Source organism: Acomys minous (genome assembly GCF_964271855.1).
Source record: "Acomys minous genome assembly, chromosome: 12".
In the NCBI taxonomy this organism is placed as follows: Eukaryota; Metazoa; Chordata; class Mammalia; order Rodentia; family Muridae; genus Acomys; species Acomys minous.
In genome coordinates, this window is record NC_140493.1 from 5,122,016 (window position 1) to 5,140,291 (window position 18,276).

The 18,276-nt window shown below is 48.5% G+C and overlaps 1 protein-coding gene across 1 annotated transcript; it reads left to right on the forward strand.

The window, feature by feature from the left end:
- The first annotated feature begins 6,957 nt into the window (after positions 1 to 6,957).
- ZNF641 (zinc finger protein 641) lies at positions 6,958 to 16,679 on the forward strand. The gene is made up of 6 exons (XM_084750167.1): positions 6,958 to 7,191; positions 9,475 to 9,683; positions 10,353 to 10,444; positions 11,607 to 11,736; positions 12,296 to 12,409; positions 13,167 to 16,679. Exons 2-6 carry the CDS (start codon positions 9,500 to 9,502, stop codon positions 13,919 to 13,921), a joined length of 1,275 nt encoding a protein of 424 aa, XP_084606293.1. The 5' UTR covers positions 6,958 to 7,191; positions 9,475 to 9,499; the 3' UTR covers positions 13,922 to 16,679.
- Positions 16,680 to 18,276: the final 1,597 nt, after the last annotated feature.

The window sequence follows — 18,276 nt, forward strand, 5'->3', positions numbered from 1 at the left end:
TTTGGTTGGGAAAGAAAACCAACATCTGAGACTTAACCACATTTTTGGAGCATTCCATACCACTTCCTTTCAATGTGAACCAGACACAGCGGAAACTAACTTTCTAAGCTCCTCCATCTGTACCAAGTTCTAGGTATTAGGAGTCCCAAAACTGTTTTCACAGTGGTGGAAACTCAGCTTGAGACGAGGGAGTAGAGGGCTAGGCATGTAACGCAGTTGGAGGTTTTTGCTTATAGTACGCGAGGCCCTGGGTTGGATCATTATGGGGGTGGAAAGAAGAGGAGGAGTAGGAATGGAGGGATGGAGGGAAGGAAGGAGGGAGGAAGAAATGGAGGTGAAGAAGAAAAGGAAGAGGAAGAAGAGGAAGGAGAAGAGGAGGAGGAAGAACAAGAAGGAAAAGACACCTTCTAAATTCACAAAGTAGGGCATGGCGCAGAACTGGTGCATCCGTCCAACAAGCTGACACTTTACCAGTCTGCACTCTACCATTTCTGTCACCGATCAGATTCCTTTGGGACAGAACGGGAGAGTGCACATCCACCTGTGAGTGGGAGGCTGCATAGGTCAGCATGAGCAATCCCCAAGTATGGTAACAATGACTCTGGAGTATTCTAATTTTCTCTGGTGGGGAATCTCCTACCTAAATTCCAAGACCTTGGTCTGAAACCACGTTAGGGGTCACTTCATTTAGAGCTCAGGGATTCTGAGTGTGTAGAAAACAGCCTGATTGTGCAGCCCCTTCAGAAAACTTTAGGGATAAAGCAAAATCTCCAAGCTGTGTAGATTTCGGTAATCAGCACCCTCCTAGGAATTTATCCATTCTTCCTGGTTTTCCAGTGTGTTCGCCCTGTTCGCAGTGGATCTTCTAGTCTTTGGTGTGTCTGTAGAATCAGATGTAAATACCCTCTTATTTCTGATTTTGAGTTCTATTTCTCTCTTTTGGTCTAGTCAAAGATTTGTCAGTTTTATTTTTGTCAAAAGCACAGATTTTGGTCCCATTGGTCTTCTCTGTCATCTTGTTTACACAGTGGGACTCTGGCAACTCTTCCCTTGGATGGTAACATTTACTTATTTTAATTATTTTAATGTTTAGGTATTTCTTCCTATGAATTTTCCACTTAGAATCACTTTTCTTGCATCTGTTTTTCCCCTAATCTTTTTCAAGATGTTTATAATTTTTAAATTCTTTAATTTATCCTTTAATTTATCCTTTGATCTATTGGCTGCTCTGTTTAACTTCCACGTTTGTGAGTTTTGCCAGGTTCCTCCTAAAACATAAAACAATTATTTGTCTTTTGTTTGTTTGTTTATTGTGCTGGGGATTGAACCCAGGACCTTGGGTAAGTAAGTACTCTATCACTGATCTAAACTTTCTGCCCTTCTCTCTTTATCAATTTAATTTGAGTGTCTGCAGAAGAATGGATAGTCAGGAGCCCCTATTCTGCAATGTTGACAACATTACCCATGAAGAACAATGTTTAAAAACCAAGCCTTGAGAGCATTAAGTACCGAAAATTGATAAACACTATTATGTAAAAAAATTAAAATTAAAATTTATTCAAAGAATTCATAAGGATGATAAGACAAGTCACATGTTGAGGGAGTATATTTGCATGCAAATGAATAATAAATCTTAGTCTCTTACTTTATGAAAAGATGAACCAACCAGATAAAAATGAGTAAAAGCTTCCTTTCTGGGAATACTGGTGAGAGTGAGACTGGAGCAGGATCTTATCTCTGCGGGCATAAGCTAGCAGATGCTGCGGAGTTACCAGCAGGTAAGTTACAGACGATCTGGGTACAATTGGAAAATGGAATTGAAAGAAATATGTTGGAGCCTTGGCATGCTAATGTTGAGATTTATAAATTTGCTGACCCAAGTGTCCTCAGCCAAAATATTCTCAGTCATGGTATACCTAATGAGTTTCCTACAGACATTCTGAGTTTCCTATAGACATTCCAGGGACAAAGGGGGACTTCCAACTGACAATATTTTTTCTGGCTAAATGGTGTACCAAAGATGCATGCACGCAGTGCTGTTGGTAGCTAGTAACAAATCTTGCCCTCGGCCTTAGACTTCTGAACACCTACCTGTGATAGAAATCATGAATTTGAATCACAGTTTGATCCTACAGAAGAAAGCTAGCTTGGCAGAAAGGAAGTCAGGATAAAAGGGAAAAGAACACATTCTTGAATTTGTAGAAGGTCCTATTGCAGAAAAAGATGACAGGATTCTAACATTTGCTCAGTGAGCACAAAAGAAAACTACCAGGAATCCCAAGAGACTTTACTCTAAACCCCATGTTGCCACTGTTAAGCCATTTGAGGTCTAAAAACCTGGCTGTGAGGTTGATTGCCTTTAGGAAGCTGTAGTTGGAGGTAGTAGTCTAAAGGGAGTGGAACCCTGGGTCAGGGGACAAAAGCGAGACTTAGAATTCCTTCTGAAAATAGTGAGGGATATTTGCATGTTATCTCATCTTTTCCAAGTTTGTGTCACTCTTTGTGGGACCTGATAACATCCAGTATGCCTCTCTAGGGGGTCAAAAGAAAAACTGAACGCACTTTGTGCCTTGATGACAAAATGGTGGGGTCAGTAAGTGTGAGCATGTGAGAACTCACAGAATTGGAAATTTCCTGTTTTCTAGTTAAATGGGTTCTAGCTGTGTGCACCAAAGAGGACAAAAACAAAACATCAAAAGCTACAACAGCAACAGTAAACCAGGGAGGGTCCATAGACTAAGAATGGAATGAAGCAGTCCAGGGCAGCACTGGGCACCTATCAAAAGCATCAAGCCTAGAGTATATTTCCTTAGCAACCGCAGCTCATTACCCTCATAGACATTGTAAGGGTAGTCTTGGTTTTTTTGGACAGTTGTATTGGTTAAAACTGAAAGATACAAATTTCCCCTTGAGGACCAGATAACTCTTTACTGGCCCCATATCTTACGTTGCTTTATCTTTGAGATATTTAGTGAAAAGAAAATGAATACAGTCAAACGTAAATGGCCTTTAGCATGTGGATGACGTCTTTCATGGACAAACCTTCCTCCTCAACTTTCCTGGACCAGAGCATAGGAAGATGTGTCCAGCTGTCAATGGCCAGCTGTCCTTACCCCGGTACCCAAGACTATTATTTCCCCATCACTGCCTGGCTTAAATCTCAACCTTGCTCCCACTGGCAAACAATAGTAAACTCTCCTGTCTCAGTGTTGTATAAACACTGCTCCCCATTTGTTCCCTGACATGCCAATAAAGCAACTTACAGCCAGTCATAGAGCAGGGGAGAGAATAGGGCTGGACTTCCTGCCAGCCAGGGAGGAAGAGTTAGAGGAGGAAGTAGGGGATTCAGGCACAGGAGAGGCCCAAGAGACATCAGGAGAAGGAGCTGGAACAGAAAAGGGACAACGTGCAATTATCTCTGGGATGTATGCTGGGAGGAAACTAGATCAATTTTGAGGATTAAGACTAGAGTTCAAAAATTTCAAATATAAAAAACAAACAAACTAGAGTAAAAACCGCTCAATTACTGTGTTGTGAAGCTTATTATTAAACAAATATAAAAGAGTCCCACTTATTTGTGTGATAGCCGGGTTAAGAGAGAAACTGAGAAACAAACAGCTTTATAAAAATTAACTTTAACACCATATTTATAGGCTAATACACAAAGATGTAGAGGAGCCAGGGCTGATAATCTCTTAAGACAAGTGAAAGGTTGGTTCTTTGTTTGTGAACTCAGAATCCTAAGTATCTAGAATCTCTCCCTGTGCCCAGGAAACGCTGCCACGTTCTAAGGAAGTCTGTGTTTCACATGTAGGCACAATTCATCCATTTTTAAAAGCCGGAGTTTCATCAATAGAGCAGGTTAGGACTGTCAGGTTCTAAGTGATGACCTGTAAGAACCACACGCTACATCATCTCCTCATGAACACATGGCCAGTGACTCTGTCACCTGACAGGATTAAAGTAATATCCTGAGGCACCCCACCAGCTTCCTATTTTATTATTTTTCTGCTCTAGATGGACACCCCAATGTCTGTGAACTTCCCATACCACACAGCGCATCCATCAGCACCTCCCGAACCGTCTGTAATTCCTGCCTGACATTCCACCTGCAGAGTCTCCCATCATAAGCCTTTGAGAAGCCTGAATTCTCTGCTTACTATTCCCCATGTAGTCAGTTTCCCTGTACAACGTGATATGGTGTTTGGACTTCCGTAGAATTATGGTGGAAGATAAGAAGCCTTTCCAGAGATAGGTGTACCAGGTTAGAAGTCAGACCAGGGCTGAAATTTGTTTTCTTTCATTCTACTTCTTTCACTCCACGTTCCTGACCTCATGTGGGGGTACCACTTATACCTGACCTCATGTGGGGGTACCATTTATACCTGACCTCATGTGGGGGTACCATTTATACCTGACCTCATGTGGGGGTACCATTTATACCTGACCAACTCCACACCCCTGGGCTCATGCAGAGATAATGTCTGCACCTGGCCATGCTTGTCGACTGATTGTTAAGGAGATGGAACGGTCAATGGAAAATATAATTGTATCTTACATTTATTCCTTGTGGTGTGTAAGATAAAATAGAAGTTGTTAAATATTAGCGTCCAGCTTGTCATTAGACGTAAACCTATCTTTTTCCTCCTCTTCTCTTACAATGTAAGAGTTATGTCACAATGCCCCTACTCCTGGGGGGGGGGGGTAAGTGTTTGCCAGCTTCTCCCAGACAGGATTTTCAGATAGAGCTAGGCATAGATGCTGTCTTCGTTTGTGTTTTATTCCTGTGAAGAGACACCATGACCTCAGCAACTCTGATCAGGGAAAGCACTGAACTGGGGCTGGCCTGCAGTTCAGAGGTTAGTCCGTTATCATAGTGACATACAGGCAGACAGGGTGCTGGAGAAGAAGTGGAGAGTTCTGCCTCTTGACCCGAAAACACCAGAAGGAGACTGTCCCACTGGGCACAGCTTGAGTATATATAAGACCTCAAAGCTGGCCCCCACAGTGACACACTTCCCCCAACAAGGCCACACCTCCTGAGAGTGTCACTCTCTACTGGGCCAAGCATTCAGACACGTGAGTCTATGGGGACTACTCCTTTTCAAAGCACCGCCATAGCGGATGTAAACATGGTTTTTTTTTTTGACCCCAAGTGTGGGATGTGCAACAGGCTTGTGTGAAGGTGTGTGGTAGGTGTGTGGTGTTTGTCTATTGGAAACAGACTTTTGAGAGAGCACATGGTGTTTGTCCACTAGAAGAGGAACTGCCCTTGCTGGGGGTGTGGTCTTTGTCGACTGATAACATCCTAGTGTGGACTCTCAGAGGGTGTGTGTGTGTGTGTGTGTGTGTGTGTGTGTGTGTGTGTGTGCCCCAAGCAAGATTTTTTGGCTTGTTGGTCTTGCCATTGTGTCCCATCGTTTGGCTGTTCATTGCTCTGCTTCAGGGCGTTCCTAGAGAGAAACGCTCCAGAGAAGATTCTGGCTGCTGCCGTTGCAGTCACCTTTGCTGAATTCCTGGTTTGCTGTTTAACGTGTCTGCTGAAATCTTGACGGCAAAAAGTGGAATCGCTCCAAGGAACTGAGTCTAAAAAGGTCTACTTCTTCTGTTCCCATTAACCTCTCTTCTCTCCTGTCTAGGGGGTAGGTGGGTTGGAAGGAAGGTATAAGCATTGCAGAACCTCAAATAAAGCAGATTTGGAGAAGTCCAAGGCCTACACACACTACAGACGCTCAGTTACGTTCAATCCAACATCACGCATCAGATGCATGGAGGCAACGTGCTTTCTTTTCTACCAGGCATACACACTTTACCTCACAGCCACTCCTTGTTTAGCTGTAGCCATGCATCCAGATGCATGAGCCCCGGGTACAGTAAAGGTTAAGTACCAGCATTTCCAGAAGCGGCCTCTACTACACAGCAGCCACGGCTCTCGTCCCCCTTCCCCACAGACAGGCCTATTCCAAGGCCACCTGAGATGGTGGAGGCGACAGGTGAACGGTGTCCGGTCCACACATGAATGCAGAGAGCAGAGATTTACACCCCACCCTCACCCCCGATTTCATACCATCCACCCTCAGCACACTGAATGGTATGAAGAGGCCCCTTTGTTGGAGTTTGAGCACGATTTAGGGTGCATAAGTGAGAACCCCAAGGCCTGGTTCTGGGGCCGAGGATAGACATTCTGAGCCTGTCACCCTCACACATTCCGGGAGCTGCTCCTAGAACGCCGGCTAGCCATACCTGCTGCTCCTACTCCTCTGCCTATTTCTGTGCGTCCCTGCCTGACACAATCGCTTGTCTTTGCGCCTATCCTAGCTCAGGTAGATTTCTAAAAACGCATATCACATAACTTATGGCAAATAGCCGTTGGCGCTATCCACTGGTATTTCTTTCTTTGATTTCCGACATGTATTTACAACAGATGACATTTAACAGCGAGTAATAAATACCTATTAAAGAAATGCCTGCCACGTACACCCTGCCACGAGGCTCTTATTCTTTAAGTCCGTGCTGTAAGATTTTTCAGAATGAGTGTGATTAGAAACAATGTGAAGGTATCATTTATGGGGCAGGTTCTACCATCATCTGTTTCTGGTCTTTTCCAGCCATGTCCATCTTAATGCTTTAAGGTAGCCCTGTCCAGCAGAAATGTAACAGCAAGTCACGTTTGTAACATATGAAATAAAAAAAACCTAATGTAGCTTAAATATATTAAAAATATCAAGTCTTCTAAATGTGGCATGCACACTTGCGTGTGCAGAAGAACAGCGCACTTCACACACAGCCAGCACATGGAGCCAGCATGAAGGAAGGTGTCTCTTGGAGTCCATGATCCGCAGCCCAAGGTGCTCTCTCCAGCCAGGGTTGGCTGTTGGAGGGCTAGCCGGTCCAGCCCACTTGCCGCCACCCCCACCTCTCAATCAGGCACGGTGGGTGGGTGGTCCACCGGCTGTGGGCGGAACCCCGGGAGGAGGAAAGCCAGAAGGCTGCGGCGGCTCGGCTAGAACGAGCGAGGGTCCAGGACCCCCCTTCGCGCACGGCCGCCCCCGCCCGCACCGAGGAGCCCCGGAAGCGGCGGGATTTCCTGTGCCCGCCCCGCACTGGCCGCTGTCGCCTGTCGCTGGCTGTGCGGGGGCCCTGGGCTCCGCTGCACCGGGTGGGAGGCAGTGCCAAGGGGGCCGAGCAGGGGTGAGTGGGGCCGCGAGGGGGAGGGAACCGGCCTGGCCGATGGGGATGGTGGCCTCGGCGTCCACTGCTGTCACTCGCGCGGGCGTCCCCGCAGCAACCCTTTCTGTCACTTGCTGTAGCCCCCGAGTACCAGGAACCTGCTTTCTGGCCCCACTTTGCCTGCTTCGTTTCTGCCACGCGCAGAATCTAACTCTCCCTTCCCCGGGGTGCTTTGACTTGGAGAGAGGAAACCTTACTCCCGCTTCAAGCTCTGGCCCCGAGGTGCCACACCCGCGGTGGTGGGGGCCACTAGAGCGACTGTTGTCCCTGTGCCCTTGGGCCACTCTGATTCCTTGGCCCTGTCTCTGTCCAGTAGAACTCCTTGGGGGGAAAAAAACTTTCTGCAGGTGCCCTGCCTCCCAGATACATAGACAAACAACAGAAATGAAAGCCCAAGAACCTAGGTTCCAAAGGACATGGGATCACCCAGAACTAGGGAAAAGGAGAGAAAGAGCAAACAGGTTAACGCTGAAAGCCCAAGTTCCTGCCCGAGCAGAACACCCTAGGAGATGCAGGCGGGTGGCAGCTATCTACACCGCCGCCCTTTGCTTGGGTTTGCTAACATCTCCACAGGTTTTTCTGTCGTCCAGCTGGCCCAGTGGGCTCTGCGGAAAGGCTTCCTAGGGAGCGCTCCTCTGCCCAAGGTGGTGACAGGAAGATGGTTTATGACAGGTGTCCTGCTACTAAACTGGGGATGAGACCCGCTGGAGAGCTTGCTGAGGGAACACGGGAGACTTAAGGTGAAGGAGGGTAGTTGGTGCCCTGTGCATTTAAAAGTGAAAAGAACACAGGGGCTAAAATTCCATGGAGAGCCAAAGTGGAGGCTTCCTCTTATTACTGCCCTGTCCCCCTTTTTTCAAGAGACCTCTCCAAAAGGGAAAACATCTAAACCGGGGTCAGTCCGCAAGGCCCCCAAAGTCTTCAACGATGAAAGAGGAATTTGTTCTTTACATTGTGCTTAGAAATCGTTTGTGAAAGACACATAGACAAGAAAGTAAGTGGTCTGAGATCTGTCATAGCCTTTCCTCGCCTCCAGTGTGCTCACTGAATGTCACCTAATGATCGCGTGAGCCACAATACCCACTGAAATTCTCACTTGTTCTAGGGAGACATTTGGTTGGCTGTATCTACTTGGGTCTTGACTGAGAATCACAAAAATTGATTGCCAAGAGGAAGTTGCTTGATAGTCATTCTCAAATGGGACCTAGCTTGTCCCAAAAATGTCCAAAAAAAAAAAAGAGTTACAAACTTGGCCATATGTTCTATAGGATTGCTATGGGTTCTTTAAAAAACAAAAGACAAAACTAACCTAAATCTCTTCTTGTGACCAAACCCCACTTACTCTGTTTGATACATAGACGTATTTACAGGTGGCCTGGCTGGCCAGCCTTCTGCTGCTTGTCGAGCAAAAACCACGTCTTGTTTTTGAGCTTTTCCGGTGCCTTGAATCTCTTCCAGTGAACAAAATACTGGCTTCTCCATACCTTCCTGAAGTTGGACATACTCTTTATAATGCGCCGTGACTGGGTGCCCGTCAAACAAGTGTGCCGATTCCCTCACACGCCGCCGTGTTAACAACACTCTTCCCTGTTTTCCCTCTCCTGTCCAAGCCCTGTTCTTTCCCACCATATCCAGTTACACACCAGCTCCTCACTGACCTGTCAGGGCTGTGTACGCTGGCTCCTCCATACCTCCCCTTTACGGCTCTCCATGTCTACTGGTCTCTGCTACGTTTGTATGGGTTCTCGTTTCCTACAGAGGAGTGACAGCTCTCATGCCCCTTCGCTGAGGCTTTCCTTACGGGAGACGCTCTCTGCTTCAGACTGAAGAGAGCAGATGCTCGTGACAGGTCACACAGTCCAAGAGAATAGAATTTGTGGCACAGACTCTCTAGCTACGACCCCCATCCATCTTTGTCGAGTGTGGCCCCCTTCCTGCGTTTTAACCAAATTCACTGCACTTTGAGTGATAGAGATACAACAGATAACCTTTGGATTTTTCAGGATTGTTCTTATTTTTTAAAATGAAGTTCTTGGGAGTCCTCAGAGATTTCTGTTGATAGCACGAGGTCTTCAAAATAAAAACAGTGACTTGACTGTGTAGCACCTGCCCGTCCCTTCGTTCCTCCAGAAAAGCCTGGCTCACTTTCCCCTCGGGCTCCACTTACTGTGCCGTCCCTTAGCCTTGGGAACTGTTCTCTGAAATCTTTCGCTTACAGGTATATCTGATATTGACTTGTTCCAGGTCACCGTTGGCGCTTGCTGCAGAAATGCTTTCTGAGCAGACTGTAGCCCCGGGAGCAGGATGGGAGCCGATGCACGTACAGCTGGATGGAGCAGAGCCGCACTCGGAGAGAGGAGCCCGGGAGGAGGGCCTGTGGAGAACAGCGCCAGGGCCACTGGAGCACCTTCACTGGGACCTTCAAGAGGAGCCACCATCCCTTCTGGACAAGGGTGAGAGCACACAGGGTGTTTGGATGCACTAGAAGTCTCCTAGTCTCTGATCAAAAGGTGGGGCTAAAAATTCCTGACCCGGCTAGGTATGTTTGCCACGCCCCCCCCCCCACTTGTAATCTCCTTCCCTGAACGCTAAGGCGGGATTGCCACGAGTTCCAGGCTAGCCTGGACAACATAGCATGGCCTTGCGTCAAACAACAATAGTGATCTCTAATTGCCACCAGTTGAAAACACACGTACACCACATCCAGTGTGTTTTTCCTGAGACCTGCTGTCTAGTACACGGTGAGGCCCTGCGTTTTCCAAACTCTGCAGACGGGCTTCTTCCATCCCTCACATGACCATTCCTAATACATGGACGTGCATAAGTAACGGGATTGGATGTGGGAGACACGGGAAGTGCTGGGGGGCGGGGCTTACTGCTGTTGGAAAACGCTGTAATATTTGCTTTCCTGGGTGGGAATCGAGCACTGTCTAGAGCTATTCTAACTGAAAGTCACCAAATCCTTGCAGAACATGTTGAGTGAAGGCCTCTACACCTGTATGTAGGTATGTAGTTGAGTTTAACAGCGAGCGTAGACTGAGAAGATGAATGGGTCTCAGTGCCTACCGGGAAAGATGGGTAGGTAGGGTCACCTCTAATTGTTCTTTTTTTCCCCTCATCAGCTCAGTCTGCTCCCTGGGTTCCTGCAGCGCCCCACGAGGGGAGCACCGGAGACTGGGAAATGGCCGCTGCACTTCTTGCAGCCGGATCCCAGGTGAGCTGTGCTCCCTTTGACCTTCCCCCAGGGTTGGTGCAGCTGCTTTTCTATAGCTTTGGCATCATCCTGTTGGCCTGTTAGTCCCAGGAACACGAATGGGATGTCTCTAAGGGTTTTTGGGTGGGCGACTCTGTTATCTGTGGGATAGGGGCGGGGAGTTCAGAATAACTAGTTGGCTGACCCTCTTAGGATGAAAATCTGAAACCAGGTATGATGGTGTCTGCCTGTAATCCAGGGACTAGGGATGCTGAGATAGGAGTATTGCTTGAGCCCAAGAGTTTGGGGCAGGTCTGTGCGGCACAGTCAGACCTTATCTCCAAATATGTATGAGGAAAACAAAATCCCGGAATAGGTAGGAAAAGAGGGGCCAGTGAAAGCTTGGAAGAGCATAAAGTAGACAGGATGGTGCAGATTGCGCAACTTTTACAGAAGAGAAGAGAAGAGAGTCCTGTGCAAAGAGCTGGAAAGAGAACGCAAGTGTTGAGGCTAGCTGTGGAAAGACAGCAGTGTGGGCAATAGTGATATTTCCAGAACCCCTGTTGTGTGCACTCTTTCCTGTGCACTTTACATACGCTAAGTAATGTGAGGACAACTCACTCTTCCCATCTTAATCGAGAGAACACCGGGCCATAGAGAGATGGAGGCATTTGTAGAATACGGCTCGTAAGTGGTAGAACAGACACTTGCCTCCAAATGTTGAACTTAACCGCTGTGCCGTAGCACCTGAAGAGATGTCAGCTTAGCTGGGAGGCAAGCGTGCTTTGTTCACATCGTTGTTGTGTTGACAGAAAAGGTCAAGTGGAGGAGGAGGCTGTGGTACAGTCTACAGGAAAGAATAAGACAGGTAAGAGGAGACGCGGTAGACACTTAGAGTTAACACGGGGAGCGATGAGCTGTCTGCCATGCCTCTGGCATCTCGTGGTCTCACTGGGGACCTCCTGGAGTGGCACTCACTCACTCACTCCTTGACCTTGTTTCTTTATTCTTTCTCTTTACCACAGCTGTGGGCCTTGCTAATGAGCGGCCTGTTGGCAGTTCTTTTCCTGGGTCCGCTCTCTCCCTCTTTCCTCGTCCTCGGCCACCTCAGCCCTTCATGGTGGGACCGTGTTTTTCATCAGAGCAGCCGCAGACAGACAACGACTCTCTTATCTTGTTTCAGGGCCTGGTAACCATCAAGGACGTGTCAGTGTGCTTCTCTCAGGAGGAATGGCGGAGCCTGGACCCCTCACAGACAGACTTCTACGGAGAATATGTCATGCAGGAAAACTGTGGGATCGTTGTGTCTCTGAGTAAGCAGGACATTGCTTGGTGCCTGAGAGGCTGTTGCCCTGGGAGGACGGGGCCACCCGCTTCAGATGTTGGATATTGCCTGCCTAGGGGCCTTTCCTTGGCAGGGACACTGTCTGGGCTTTCACCAAAGAATGAATATGGTGCTAAGCCCAAAAGAGTTGAAGTGAGGGATCTCTCTGTAAATAATGCTAAATTGTGGGGTGAAACTTGAGGCTCATCTTGGTTGGGATTTGAGGTTTCTTACACAGAAGAGAAAGGGACAATTGGAGCTATGGCCTTGGAACTGCAGCATCACCCTGGCGATGGCGAGGGTGCTCGCTGCAGGTCAGCCTTACAGTAGGGCTAAGGTAAAACCATGAGCAGAAAGGGGCGTGGCCTGGGAGGGTTTGCATGAAAGAGAACCGGAAAGGGGAACTTAAGAGGGGTGAGCAGAGGCTTGTGTCTGGCTTTCCTGTTCTGACGTCCCCTAAGGAGAAACCTAGGCCGTGGCTCTGTCCACGTTACGGAACTGCGGTTGAACTAGCCTGGCATGTGTCTGTTTCCTTTTCTCATGGCCAGGGTTTCCAATCCCCAAGCTGGACATGCTTTCTCAACTAGAGGGGGGAGAAGAACAGTGGGTCCCTGACCCCCAGGACCCAGAAGGGAGGGACATCCTGAAGGTCACATACACAGGTGAGGACCCAGAAACGCTCTCTTGACATCTTTACATGTCTCTAAGCAAAAAGTTCAGAGTTCTTTTTTTTTTCTCCCCCCAAAGGCAAGGCTGGGGTGCAGAGGTGTGGGAGGCAGACTCTGAAGTTAGGCTGGGTGGGGTTGACCTCATCTGTTAACCCCTGGGATCAGTAGATGAGTGTTAAACACGTGAAAGGCACTCAGTAAATGCTGATACTGTTGGCCAGTGTCCAAGTCATCCTAGAGCTGTCTACTACATATGTTACCCAGGGAAGCTGGCGGCTGAAGCTCATCACTTCCCTCTCACTCCACATGCGCACACACCACACTCATACACACACATGCGCACACACACCACACACACACGCACGCACGCACACACAACACATGTACACATGCACACACACCACACACACATGTGCATGTGTGCACGCACCCACGCACGCACACACAGCACATGTATACACACACACACACACACACACATACACACACACACACACACACACACACAGTTGCAGCAGTGGGATGGGGACAGGACTGTCCCTATTTTACAGAAGACATAAAGACTTAGAAAGCTTGTTTGCCTATTTAAACCTCAGCTTTTGAAAAATCTCTGCCTCTGTGGCTCTACCCTGTGCTTTCACACATGTTCCCCGGGGTCCATCTGGCATCATACAGCTTGCCCTGGGCCTTGTGTGCTGGGATACAGTCTTGGGGCTCTCCTTTTAACAGTGGTGTTCTTCCTTCCCCATAGGAGATGGAAGTGAACATGAGGGAGACACCCCTGAACTAGAGGCTGAACCTCCCAGAATGGTTTCCAGTGTGTCTGAGGACACTGCTCCCTGGAACCCAGGGCAGGACCGGAGTTGGGAGGCCACGCCCAGGAACTCCAGAGGAATGCTCTTGGGCTCCCCCTTTCTTCAGGAAGACAGCTTCTCTCACCTTCTATGTAGCCCAGAGATGAGTTCTCTCTTAAAACCCCATACCTGCCCTCAGTGTGGGAAACAGTTCGTGTGGGGCTCCCACCTCGCCAGGCATCAGCAAACACACACTGGCGAGAGGCCCTACAGCTGCCTCAAGTGTGAGAAAAGCTTCGGGCGAAGGCATCACCTCATCAGGCACCAGAAAACCCATCTACGTGACAAGCCAAGCAGGTGTGCTGAGTGTGGCAAGAATTTTCGCTGCAGTGCCCATCTGGCCAGCCACCAGAGAGTGCACACGGAAGGCAAGGCCTGCAAGGGCCAAGAGGCTGGAGGGAGCCCTGGGTCTCCAAAGTGGCAGCAAGCCCCACCAGTGCCCAAGTGCCACGTGTGCACAGAATGCGGGAAGAGCTTTGGCCGAAGGCACCACCTAGTGAGACACTGGCTGACCCATACAGGGGAGAAGCCTTTCCATTGCCCCTGCTGTGAGAAGAGCTTTGGCCGCAAACACCACCTGGACAGGCACTTGCTGACGCACCAGGGACAGAGTCCTGGGAGCAGCTGGGACAGAGGGACAACTGCCTTTTGAAATCTATTCTCTTCTATAGCTGTGGTCGAATCTGTCAGCCGGTGCTACCAGCAGCCACTGCCAGAGCTGCACCTCTCCCTGTACCCTGATGGTCAGAACATCTTTCACTGGTTCTGTGAGACAGTGTATGAAAACAGAGTTCTTTGGGCAGCCGAGACTTTTGGAAACAGTGCAAAGTACATGTGAGGCTATTCAGCCTGCCCCTACTCTCCAGGGTACAGTGGGACCAGCAGTGATGGTGGAGTCCGTACCAGTTTCTGAATATTTTTACACATCACCCTGTGTGCTGATTATATCCTCTAAGGAGAGAGAAAGCGAGAGGGTCATGCCAGGATATGGAGGCTCTGAGACCCCTGCAGTCAGTTATTTAGTGTCTTTCAGTGCAATGTTTCCTAAATGTGCTTAGTCTCAGTATCCATCTCACATCCCACAGAACTGGGGACTCTGTGAAATATACTTCTGTAAGCACTGGGCTAAAAGGCAATGAGAAACAGGAAATAGACAGTGACCAGGTGTTCTGAGCCCCCCATTTCTACCTATGAAAGCAAGGTGGCCAGACATTGTGTGGGCCTGTCTCCTGTGACTATACTCCCCTCGCCCCTACCTCTGAAAAATATAGTGACCTTTCACTCCCTATTCCTGTTCCCCTCATCCTGTGTACACACACACACACACACACACACACACACACACACACATACACACACGGCTGAGAGATCTGATTACAAAAGCTGAAGTATGGACTTTATAACCCCTAAGTAACCCAGGCCCACACTGAAGGTAAAACTATCCCCTCGGACAGAGCTGCCTCTTATCTGTGTTTGTGTCCTTGTGTATTTGTGGGCAGGGTCTCTGAAGAGAGCATGCTCAGTGCAAACTGTACAAGCTAGGTTTTCTAGGAATTCTGTTCGAGGGAGAAAGGGTGGTGGGGATGGTACGAGCTCGTGGTTTCGTTTGAAAGTATCCCGAGTTGTAAAGGGAGTCGCGGTGGAACAGTGCAGTGGTGGCTCGAGTTGTGTACACAGTTCTCTTCGGTGTTCCTGGGACGTAGACAGTTGTGGATTTGTACATCTCTGGGATGACAGTTACTTTTTTTGTTGTTGTTCCTGAGAGGCAGTGTTTTCGTTGACCTCAGGCGAGGCAATGGTGGTTCGTGCTGAGTGGGGCTCTGTCTTGTTCCAAGTGCTAGGATGTGAGGGCAGGGGTCCCAGCGTTGGGAGCTGCTCTCATCATTCTTGTTTGACTTTCGTAGCTTCCTCAAAGGGAGGAACTGTTGCTGTGCATCTCATTCTGCCGGGAAAAGGACCCTTGGGGGTGGGGGGAAGGCTGGGGCTTAGCATGGCAGCTGTGAGGGTAGAGTGAGCCCTCTGTCCCTTCTGGTTCTCAAAAGAGCTTCACCCCGAGAGAGACTCTTGACTCTGAGGTTAGCTGCCTGCTCCAGGCCTCGCGCCCACACCTGTTGGCTCATGAGTCGGCCACTGTTTTTCTTTTTGGTGATTGTGTTAATAGCCGTCTTACACGTTAACCTCTATATAAGAGAAGTTTGGAGTTAGGGAGGAAAAGAATGTAAAAGTGGGTATTTTTTTTTTCAAGGCTGACATGCTGGCCTTACCCCCACCCCCAACCCTCAGCCCCTGAGATTTCTTGAACAGTTGGAATTAGCCAGAGAAGCAGAAGGAAGTGATTTGCAGCAATCTGGTTAACGGGAGCTCTGCTCAGGAAAAACCCGGGTAAATCAGAGCTCTTAGGCACTGGGCTCCAGAGGAATTGAAATAGTCATATTGCTGACTGGACGGTTTGGGTATTTGAGAAGCCTACCTCCAACACGCCTCTGCTGCTGAGAATCGCCTTCCTTCCTGAGCTGGCATGCCCTCTCTAGCGTCTCTTCTGATGGATTAAGCAAAGGCGGGCAGCCCTGGGCAAACAGGCCTTGGCCTAGGCCCTCAGGAACAGGCTTATTCTAGAATCAGGATGAAGGGAATGAGGAAAATCTCCCACCTCAAGACAAATGTTTAAGGTAAGTCGGGTCTGTGCAAAGCCCTCTGTAGAACATGTTTCAGATTGTAGTTCCCTTGAGAATCTGTTGGAAACCAGAATTTACTTTGCAGAAAAGTAGACATTTACGACTCATGCATTAAGTGGACTCAGAGCCTGCCTGTAATCTCTAAACGGAAGCAAAAGAAGCAGAAAAGTGTGTGGTGTCTCTGCCCTTAATCCCAGCCCTCGGGAGGCAGAGGCAGATGGATCTGTAAGTTCCAGATGAGCCAGGGAGATGTAGCGAGAGCCTGTCTAAAAAACAAAAGGAGTTTATCCTGCTGGGTTCTGGTCGTTGTATAGATACCAGTGTCAAAAATATTACAAGGCAAGATTCATTAGCAATTTTAAGAACTACAATTCTAGAAGGTGTCAAGAGATGAGGACAGAGCCTGGTCTGTGATGACTACTCTACCGCTCGCTCTGTACTCTGTTCTTGGAGAGCACTGGTGTGCTCATAGCTCAGCTCACAAACCTGGTTTTAAGGGCTTGGAATCATCTCCTACCTGTCAGACAATACCTCTTAAAAACTACAGCTTAACCTCCAGCCTTTTATCTGCTTTAATAATTGCAGGGTTGGAAAGTGGAGCCCCCAAAGGGCTGAAAGGCAGCATGGATTTTAAGGGCTTTTGGCAAAAGGAACAGTCCTGTGGCTCATTTCTGATGTATCTTTTCTACCTCGGTCCAATACCACCTCCTTTGGACAAATAATAAAACAAGCAACAGCCATCAAACGAGTGACTAGTTCTGATTTTTTTCCCACAAGGAGTCAGCCTCAGCATTTCACCTCCTCACCAGTTGAACCTCATGACCACACTATCCCTTTAAGCTTTTAAAATCTTATGTGTGTGGGTGTTTTACCTGGATGTACGTGTGCGCACGTGTGCGTGTCCGATGCCCTCAGAGGTCAGAAGTAGGCAATGGGCTTCCGGAACTATTATTATGGATGGTTTTTAACCACCATGTGGGTGCTGGGAACGGAATCTAGGTCCTCTGCAAGAGGAACAAGCGCTCTTAAAAGTGGAGCCATCTTTACAGACCCCCCCCCCCACGCTATCCCCTTTAAATAAAAAAACATGTCAATGTTTTCTCTGGGCAAGCTGAAAAGTGAAGGAGTCTGTCTGGAGGAGCCTATTGCGTTCCCCCATTTGTGGTACGTCATCACTCTTGTGAATGTCCGCCCTTTTTCATTCCTTCAGATAACCCTTACCCAGCACACTGTATTCCAGACCGTATTGTTTTCTTAGTGCTCTTTGTATTTTAAGCCACTCCTACAAAGGAAACCACCGTTTCCTGTTTCCACCAAGGGGTACATGAACCCTGCCCCACACCTAGAAGTTCCGTCTATCTCTTCCGGTGATCACACTGAATGTGTCTGGGTGGGAACTGAGCTGGCAAACCACACTGGTCCTCAAAATGGGGTCTCCGGAGGCCAGTGACCAGCCACTGGCCAGAAATTCAGATGCCTTCAAGCCGCAATGCTTTGCCCACTAAGCGGAACAGGCTTGTCCTGGTTCTGTCCCCTAATTTCCTCCGTCCCAAAGAACTAGAGTTAGTCATTAACTTCTGAACCGCCTCCCAGCTCCAGTGATTGACTGGGACCCGGCATTTCACTATCTCATATTTCACACTGGAAAAAAAGCCAAACCAAGCCAAACCAAACAACAAAACAAAACAAAAACACTGAAGTCCGTGCCTCAGGCTCCGCCCCTCTTTTCTTGTCACTACTTTTGCTCCCCAGCAGGCGGCGCCCTTCCTGCTTCCTTCTCACTTGTGTCCTTCCCTTGAGTTTTGATTTGCCTGAGCACTCTCCCCCCTCCTCAAAGCAGATGTATTTCTGCCCCCATTTCTGTCTCTGCAAACCTTGTTTCTCTCTCTAAGCTTCTGGCTAACTCTCCTCTACCCTGATCCACGCGGCCCTCTGCCTACCACCAGTATCACCTTTAACTCTGCTACGCTGGAGTCAACCCATTCTTCCCTCCGAATTGACTACAGCTACACTTCTCCCCTTCCCTCTTCCCCCTTCTCTCTCCATCTTCTTCCCTCTTCTCTCTGCTGTATTCACAATCTCACCCACAGTGCACCACCACCATCCCACCGCTGGCCTCTGCCTGTTTGACCTAGCTCTTTCACTCCCTTTCCCAGATGCTTTTCTTTCCTTCCAAATGCGCTTTCCCACTCTGCCTGCCTCTCATGGGGGAAAGGAAGGGGGCAAGGGAGTTAATTGTTTCCTGTGTTTCCTGAGCCTCAAACTGTCTCGATTCAGGGATATGGGGATGCACAGCTATATGCACCTGCACCCAAGCAGGAGGATGACATCA